General features: G+C 41.8%; 2 protein-coding genes across 4 annotated transcripts; one reads left to right on the plus strand and one right to left on the minus strand.

The window, feature by feature from the left end:
- Window positions 1–1170: 1170 nt before the first annotated feature.
- On the plus strand, window positions 1171–6272 carry taf5 (TAF5 RNA polymerase II, TATA box binding protein (TBP)-associated factor). 2 transcript variants are annotated; one of them, XM_071505017.1, is made up of 11 exons: window positions 1171–1591; window positions 2270–2498; window positions 2613–2928; window positions 3040–3203; window positions 3527–3662; window positions 3795–3915; window positions 4024–4153; window positions 4272–4436; window positions 4565–4742; window positions 5323–5500; window positions 5674–6272. In XM_071505017.1, exons 1-11 carry the CDS (start codon window positions 1174–1176, stop codon window positions 5886–5888), a joined length of 2250 nt encoding a protein of 749 aa, XP_071361118.1. In that variant the 5' UTR covers window positions 1171–1173; the 3' UTR covers window positions 5889–6272. The 2 variants fall into 2 exon arrangements, with proteins under 2 accessions (XP_071361118.1, XP_071361117.1); XM_071505016.1 differs by having other exon boundaries at window positions 1174–1591; window positions 2267–2498.
- On the minus strand, window positions 6267–7896 carry atp5md (ATP synthase membrane subunit k). Of its 2 annotated transcripts, none has more exons than XM_071505018.1 (4): window positions 7768–7896; window positions 6694–6798; window positions 6484–6577; window positions 6267–6381 (listed from the first exon to the last, which is right to left on the minus strand). In XM_071505018.1, exons 2-3 carry the CDS (start codon window positions 6778–6780, stop codon window positions 6488–6490), a joined length of 177 nt encoding a protein of 58 aa, XP_071361119.1. In that variant the 5' UTR covers window positions 6781–6798; window positions 7768–7896; the 3' UTR covers window positions 6267–6381; window positions 6484–6487. The 2 variants fall into 2 exon arrangements, with proteins under 2 accessions (XP_071361119.1, XP_071361120.1); XM_071505019.1 differs by having other exon boundaries at window positions 6267–6402.
- Window positions 7897–7902: the final 6 nt, after the last annotated feature.

Raw genomic sequence — 7902 nt, forward strand, 5'->3', positions numbered from 1 at the left:
CAGATGCCTCAAAATATCTCTGTCAAAGGCATACGTGGCAGTATACTGTTTATTTTCATTTAAAGCTCCTTCAATTAGCAGGTCAGTGGAAAACGTTCTGATAATCAATTCGTTTATTATGTTTCTTTTTTTTAAAGTAAACATGTTTCTCACATATATTTTCATTCTTATGATAATAAACTGAATATCTTTAGGTTTTTGACTATTGGTCAGACAAAACAAGACATCTGAGGGTGTCATCGTGGCCTCTGGCAACTTGAGTATGGGTATTTCCCCATACTGAACATTCACTGGCAAAACAAGTAATCGATTAATTAACAAAATCCAGCAGCAGTCACTGGTACTGTAATCAGTAGATTCATCAATTGTGACAATAATTGTCACAACTCCAATTTTCTTTAGATTTTATTTGTAACACTGGCAATAGATTGTTTAAGGTCATCTGGTTTGGACACTCAGGACTGTGTAGGGGTTGTGTGGGAGCAAAGTGCCACCACCTGGTACAAAGTGGTACACATCTTATTAGAAATGAAGATGTGCAATCAACTTTAAAGTACATGAGAACATTTGAATAAGTAGGAGTCTCTCACTTCATATAAATGAAAGTTAGAGCTGAGACGATTCATTGATTAACTGATTGGTTGATCCACAGGAAACTTCATAATAATCAGTTGATTGTTTAATTTTATTTATTTATTTTAATTTATTTTCCAAGCAAAAATGCCGAACTTGTGCTGTTATCAGCTTTTTAAATGTGATGATTTGACTCTCTTCTTGGTCATAAATGATAAAATATTTAATTTTGGGTGTTGGTCAGGCAAAACAAAACAGATGAAGATGTCTCCGTAGGTTCCGGCAAAATATAACTGCCATTGTTTCATTATTTTCATTGTCATTTATAGAAAAAAACTCTTAGTGGATTAATAGAGACGATAAGTGTCAAATCAAATGGTTTTATATGAGGACTTTTAGAGCAAAACTTAACCTATCGATCATAAAATTATGGGTTACAAATGTAGATAACACACCACTTCCCGTTGGCGGTGAGGGAGGCGGGACTTCTGTTCTGCGCAGGATTACGCTACATGAGTAAGCACCAATCAGGTGACCGGATCTTGCATAGTTCACGTTTTCCTTTTTTTCAACCTCGCACATGCGCATTTCATTCTTAAAATGGCGGCCGTACAGGGTGGTATGGTCGACGCGGATGAAGATAAAGACATAAAAACAGAACCATCAAGCGATGGCTGGGGAAACAATAATGCAAACGACGGGAGACTGCTCTCTCCATCGCCCGGCTCCAGCGCTTCGGCTGGAAGCAACAAAACTGTGGCGGGAGCTCCGGAGGACCAGCAGACGCTGCTGGCAGTCCTGCAGTTCCTCAGAAAGAACAAACTGACCGAGTCCGTCGAAATTTTGCGTCGTGAAGCGGGATTACCGGAGGATTCACTGGAGCTGAAGGGGACTGATTCCTCCGGGGCAGGCTCGGGCGGTGCTGCGGGCAGTGTGGACTCAGAAGGCGGGGATGCGAGCTCTCTTCTCAGCCGGGTGACCGTCTCATCCTCCGCCGTAGCCCCGGCGCCAACCAAAGGTCCGATACAGTCACTGGCTACTGAAACACTGTTGCGCGGTTAACACAAACGTTTCCTGTAATACATCACCTACGACTTGAACACATGTGTATTCCTCCATTGATAACAAACAGATATGAAAATGTTATAGCTAAGTTATACATTCATTGTACATTAAAAGAAAACAATCGGAGTCCAAACTACCATAGTAAAGTGTGTCCCACCTCTCAAGGAGGGAAGACAAGTTAAAAAGTTAGCATTTACGGCAGAGCCGCTTGGACTCAGGTTACATTAGGTACACATACATAGGTGTGTTTATCTGCTCACTGAGTACACAGTTCCTGATGTGTTCACCTATTTTCTTCGTTTATGTTTTAAAGTTAATACCATTAACGAATATTTTCTTATTCATATTAGTTGACACAGATAAAGAAGGTCAGATGAAATAGTCCTAATCTAATCTTGACAAAAGTTTTAACCATATTTCATGGTCTTCATCAGTGGAAGGAGCCTGTCATGGAGTAAGAGCACGTAATCTCTCTCAAATGAGAAAAATATGTGAAAAAGGCCACGTTGGTTTTATTTTGTGGCTCAATTAACAGATGAGATAACTCTAATGAAAGGATCAGTTACACATGGCCAGCACCAGGAGAATGAAGGTAGAACTGTATGTCTCACCTGGATTTCTTTTTCAGCAGCAGCTGCAGAGGATCAGCCAGATGTCAATGTGGTGCTGTCAGCGTACAGCCAGCAGGGAGACCCGGCTCTGTACGATGTTTACTACAGCGGCCTGAAGAGGTTCATAGAAACGGTTTTGGACTGTCACAGAGCAGAGCTGTCCCAGGTCTTCTACCCGCTGTTTGTCCACATGTATCTGGAGTTGGTGTACAACAATCATGAAAGTGAGGCCAAGGCTTTCTTTGAAAAGTGAGTTTCCTTTTTTTCAAGATTAAAGCATGATTTACTTGACTTCCATATAGGTAATGTTGAATCCAGCACACTTCTAAAATCCTTCCCTATTTCTTCTGTTCTCCATCTCAGGTTCAGCGGGGACCAGGAGTGCTATTATGAAGACGACTTGCGTGTTTTGTCCAGCCTGACAAAGAAGGAACACATGAGGGGCAATGAGACCCTCCTTGACTTCCGCACCAGCAAGTTTGTCCTGCGCATCTCCCGTGATTCTTACCAGCTGCTGAAGAGACACCTGCAGGAGCGTCAGAACAACCAGATCTGGAATATCATCCAAGAGCACCTCTACATTGACATCTTTGATGGCATGCCACGCAGCAAGAGCCAGATCGATGCCATGTCTGGCAGCTTGGCTGGAGAGGCCAAGAGAGAGGCCAACAAGGCTAAGGTTGGTTTTATAATAAGATTTGTGTTTTCTGAGTCTCCTGACCCTTTTTTTTAAACAGTGTTGTTGAATTAATGGCATTTCCTTGTTTCATTGTCTGTCAAACTGCTGTAGGTTTACTATGGATTGCTGAAGGAACCAGAAATTGAGCTGCCTCTTGATGATGAGGATGAGGAAGCAGAAAATGAGGAGGGTAAACCCAAGAAGAAGAAACCCAAAAAGGACAGCATGGGCTCCAAGAGCAAAAAGCAGGATCCCAATGCGCCTTCTCAGACTAGGTAGAGATTGTTTTCTTTTTTTACACTGCAGTATAATGTACAACTCTGCATCTGCACCACTAGTATTGATGTCTCATTAACTGAGTTTGCAAGGCCAAAACACTACAATCCTGTGAAGTTTGGCTGCAGCGCCAGGATACAGTTCAGTAGAGAATCCCAGTACATTTCATCATAGCAACCTGTGTTTGTTGAATTCTCCTTCATCTTGTAACAGCATACAGTGTGTCTTGATATCGGGGCTGACTTTGATTGCAGACAACCACGCATCACTATTCCAATCAGTAACTTCACTGATGACAATGTACTTGTTTGCTCTTGCTTAGGATACCTTTGCCAGAGCTCAAGGATTCAGACAAGCTGGACAAGATCATGTACATGAAGGAGGCCACCAAGAGGATCCGCCTGGGACCAGATAACCTCCCCTCTATCTGCTTCTACTCTTTTCTAAATGCATACCAGGTAAAATCCCATGACCACAGTCATTCGCTGGGTGTTTGCACATTGAAGAAACTCAGATAGTCTGAACAGTTAGATACAAATTCAAACCACAGTAGAAGTCATTTCTAATTATTATGCCCTTTCACTCTGCAGGGTTTGACTGCGGTGGACTTCACAGATGACTCCAGCCTCATTGCAGGAGGCTTCGCTGACTCCACTGTACGGGTTTGGAGTGTCACACCGAAAAAGCTCCGCAAGGTCAAGTCTGCAGCAGGTACAGTGTATATGACACTGCATTAAGGTTTTTTTATTACTTTCATTGGTAGAGAATAATTGATCTAAAACTCTGATTTTCATCTCGTCTTTCCCATTTTCTCTGAAGACTTGAATCTGATCGACAAAGAGTCAGATGATGTGCTGGAGAGGATCATGGACGAGAAGACAGCCAGTGAGTCAAAGATCCTCTACGGACACAGCGGCCCGGTGTATGGCATCAGCTTCAGCCCAGACAGGTAAACCAGCTCTGATGCACCTGGTGCTAAATGAATCACACCTTCAATAATGAAACTGGATATATCTTTTCATTATTGGATTAAACAGAAGGTAATTACTGCCTGTTTTGCCTTATAGAAACTACCTGTTGTCAAGTTCTGAAGATGGTACAGTCAGACTGTGGAGTCTCCAAACATTTACTTGTCTAGTGGGCTACAAAGGCCATAACTACCCTGTGTGGGACGCCCAGTTTTCTCCCCATGGCTACTATTTTGTCTCCGGGGGACATGACAGAGTTGCCCGGTAAGAAACTGCAGAACTTAATATGTGAAATAACACTTCTATACACAGTCCTTCCATATACTCTAGACGCACAGCTGCACTCTTTACAGATATCTTTCATTGTGTCTATGTCACACTGTCTCTAACAGTCTGTGGGCGACGGATCACTACCAGCCTCTACGGATGTTTTCTGGTCATCTAGCTGACATCACGTGCACCCGTTTCCACCCCAACTCCAACTATGTGGCCACAGGGTCGTCTGACCGCACCATCCGCCTCTGGGACGTGTTGAATGGAAACTGCGTCCGCATATTCACTGGTCATAAGGTCAGACAAGTCACCAGAGCTGATAAACAAGGGTTATTAAGATGAACCTGTGGTGTAAGATCGCGATAGCCAGATCTGTTGTGGTATATTGAAATCACAATGGCATTGCCATGTTTTACTGAATGTCACTAGAGTTACATTGTTTGGGTTTGGTAGTTTAACAAGATTTGAAATACATGCGTCGATACCGTTATGAATACTGATGAGGACAAATGGTTCTGTGATTAGTATGCTGCCATCTTCCATGGCGTTCAGCAGCCTCTTCTCACTACACACTAGCAGTGTGGAGTAAGTAACTAAACCTAACCAGTCACACTGTTCTTAGAGTACCAGCACTGTGCACTAAAATAGGGTATAGCAATGAAAAATAAAGGCACCCCTACATCTGTTGTTGTTGGATTTGAGCAACTCCTTGTTAGTAATCGATGAATGCTGTGTGAGTTTCATTATACAGAACATTTTCTTTACTTCCCCTGATTTAAAGATGCTAAAGATTCACAGATGTATACTGCAGCACAGCTGGCAGAACTGAGTGCTGTAGAGACAACTACTCAGCCAGACTTTCAACTTTATCTCCCAGGGTCCTATCCATGCGCTGACTTTCTCTCCCAACGGGAAGTTCTTGGCTTCTGGAGCCACCGACGGCAGAGTTCTTCTGTGGGACATTGGTCATGGGCTGATGATTGGAGAGCTCAAAGGTCACACAGATACCATCTATTCCCTCAGGTTTAGCAGGGATGGTGAGATCCTTGCTTCTGGTGGGTGTTCCACAACCTCTCTTTATATTTTTAATCAACTGTATTTAATCAAATTAAGCTCAATGAAGCTCTTTAGTTTTCATTTACTTTTAATGTGAGTTTCTGCAATTGTAGCTGCAGTGACCGTGTTTCTATTGAGAGAACCAACATTTGACGTATCCTCTTTTCTCTAGGCTCCATGGACAACACAGTTCGTCTGTGGGATGCAATGAAAGCATTTGATGATTTAGAGACTGATGACTTCACAGCAGCCACAGGACACATTCATCTACAAGATAACTCCCAGGAGCTTCTGCTAGGCACCTACATGACTAAATCTACACCTGTGATACACCTTCACTTCACCCGGAGAAACCTGCTGCTGGCTGCAGGGGCCTACAATCCATAAGACATTACCGAGTTATGAGAAAATAATCAATGGAAGTTTGATATGATGCAAAGGTTTGGTCCCAGAGCTCCACAAACAACTTAAGTTTGTGGGGCAGTGGGAAAAAAAACAAGACTGTATTATCACCTCTGGTGAAAATCTAGCTGTGAATGAGGATAAAAATTAGGTTAGCCCACTCCTGTCCTGGCCCTCAGTCTGAAAGATCCAGGGTCCAAATCAAGCTCATGTATTGCAGATACTCCTTTGCCTGAGAAAAGTGCCATTGTTGATTGAGGGCCGTTTCTAAAATCACTGCCATGAGTACAGCTAAATACATGGCTGACATTTCTGTATCATAGTCTTTTATACTGGTGTACACTGTAAATAAAACAAAAAGTGTTTTTATGTTTGGGCATAAATGTTCTTTATTGTTAACACAGGGAAATCAAACAGTAATATTTTATTACAAGCACATACAGCTTCCTTCTCCACTCCCAGCTGTTAGAACGGACACCTGTGAGGAGACAACAAGGACCTTGAATGAACGGAATATATCAATACTCCGCTTGAATAGAATAGATTTGGAAACTGATAGGAAAGGCATAAATGTACTTACATCATCACTTTTCTGTGACTGCGGCCTGTTTCTTGGGCTTCAATTTGAAGAAGAGGCCAATGGCTAATAGGCTGGCATATGTGGCCAAAACACACTAAAGAAAAAAAACAAGTATGATGACAAATTCATAGTGGTTTGATATTAGGCTGTTTGACAGTGTAACTGAAGTGTGACATGCAGTTTATTACAGGGGAATTGCACACAACTCACATTCCTCCTTCCTACGATTGTGTATGAATTGAAGTACTTGGCAATCCCAGTGAACTGGTGCTGGCCTCCGGCGTCATGTCCTCCCATGATGGATAGTTGATGGTCCTACCACAAAGAATGTACAGGTGAATGAGTGATTAACGTCACAGTAAATGAGCAAATTTATTCTTGACCTTGGCAACAGAATGTGTGATAAATAATCTGGAAGTGACGCTAAACAAATGAATATATTGTCAGAAAATTAATCTGTAACAACGTTGATATTTTATTGTGTAAATTAAGTTTGAGTTACTTTTAAAAAGCCACTTATATAGATTTTTTAAACAATGTGAATCTCTTGTACTGCTTTAAAAAAAATCAAGAGGTAACCTTGAGCTTTGAGCAACTGATGGATAGTCACCCTCGCTTATATTTTATAGATTAAATCAGTGATGCACACTGTCGTTAGTTGTAGATCTATAATAATGTCCAGTACAATCTGAGTTGATATTTTGTCGTGCAATGCTTAACATAATTTTTGCACGGTGATCTCGACTGGCTCAACGATAACGGATGTTGGAAAACTCACGTCAATAAAACAATTCAAGAAACTCTTGATAAACTTCGCATTTAATTTTGGCAAAAACTTTCTTGCTATGGTAAGTTCGCTACTGTAGCTACAAGCATAATTACATAAGAGAGTTTGCAACTTAAATGGTGGTTGTCTTGAGATGCTACTTCGATAAAACCCGACGTCAGGGCAGTAAGCTATCGCGCAGTACAGAACAGCATTTCTTTCAGACAGGTTAACGCACTTAAATTCATTAACTATGTGCTTGAATGAACTTGGTGCATTTATTTATTTCATTCAGACTGACTTTCATCAGGCAGTATACTTGTACAGCTCGTTAGCTAGCACACTGTGCCCTAAGTTAGCGTAGCTTGCTACGTTAGCCTGCTAGCTACCTTAATTTTTAGAACGGTAGTTAAATACTGCATCTTCGCAAAGGCATTTTCAAGACAACAGGGTACTGCTAAGCATTATTAAAGCCAACGTGAGTGGGATAATTTCTTCCTAAATGTGTCATGTCTTACCTTTAACACACGACCCCTGTGAAAACAGAATGAGACAGGTGCCCTTCAGCAGAGGCCGCAATGCTAAATCCGCAAGGAAGTCCCGCCCACTCACGGTAGTCTAAAACTATGTTGCTATTGGTCCGAAATGATGTC

Source organism: Trachinotus anak, unplaced genomic scaffold (genome assembly GCF_046630095.1).
Source record: "Trachinotus anak isolate AG129_WGS33_773 ecotype Australia unplaced genomic scaffold, CSIRO_AGI_Tana_v1 ptg000019l, whole genome shotgun sequence".
NCBI lineage: Eukaryota > Metazoa > Chordata > Actinopteri > Carangiformes > Carangidae > Trachinotus > Trachinotus anak.

Bases quoted from the DNA above. Each gene is read 5' to 3' on its own strand.
- taf5 (XM_071505016.1), top strand. From the start codon at position 1,174: ATGGCGGCCGTACAGGGTGGTATGGTCGACGCGGATGAAGATAAAGAC. The intron at 2,929-3,039 runs GTTGGTTTTATA...AAACTGCTGTAG, and splicing joins GAGAGGCCAACAAGGCTAAG to GTTTACTATGGATTGCTGAA. The intron at 3,204-3,526 runs GTAGAGATTGTT...GCTCTTGCTTAG, and splicing joins AATGCGCCTTCTCAGACTAG to GATACCTTTGCCAGAGCTCA.
- atp5md (XM_071505018.1), bottom strand. From the start codon at position 6,780: ATGGGAGGACATGACGCCGGAGGCCAGCACCAGTTCACTGGGATTGCC. The intron at 6,578-6,693 runs GTGAGTTGTGTG...TTTTTTCTTTAG, and splicing joins CAATCGTAGGAAGGAGGAAT to TGTGTTTTGGCCACATATGC.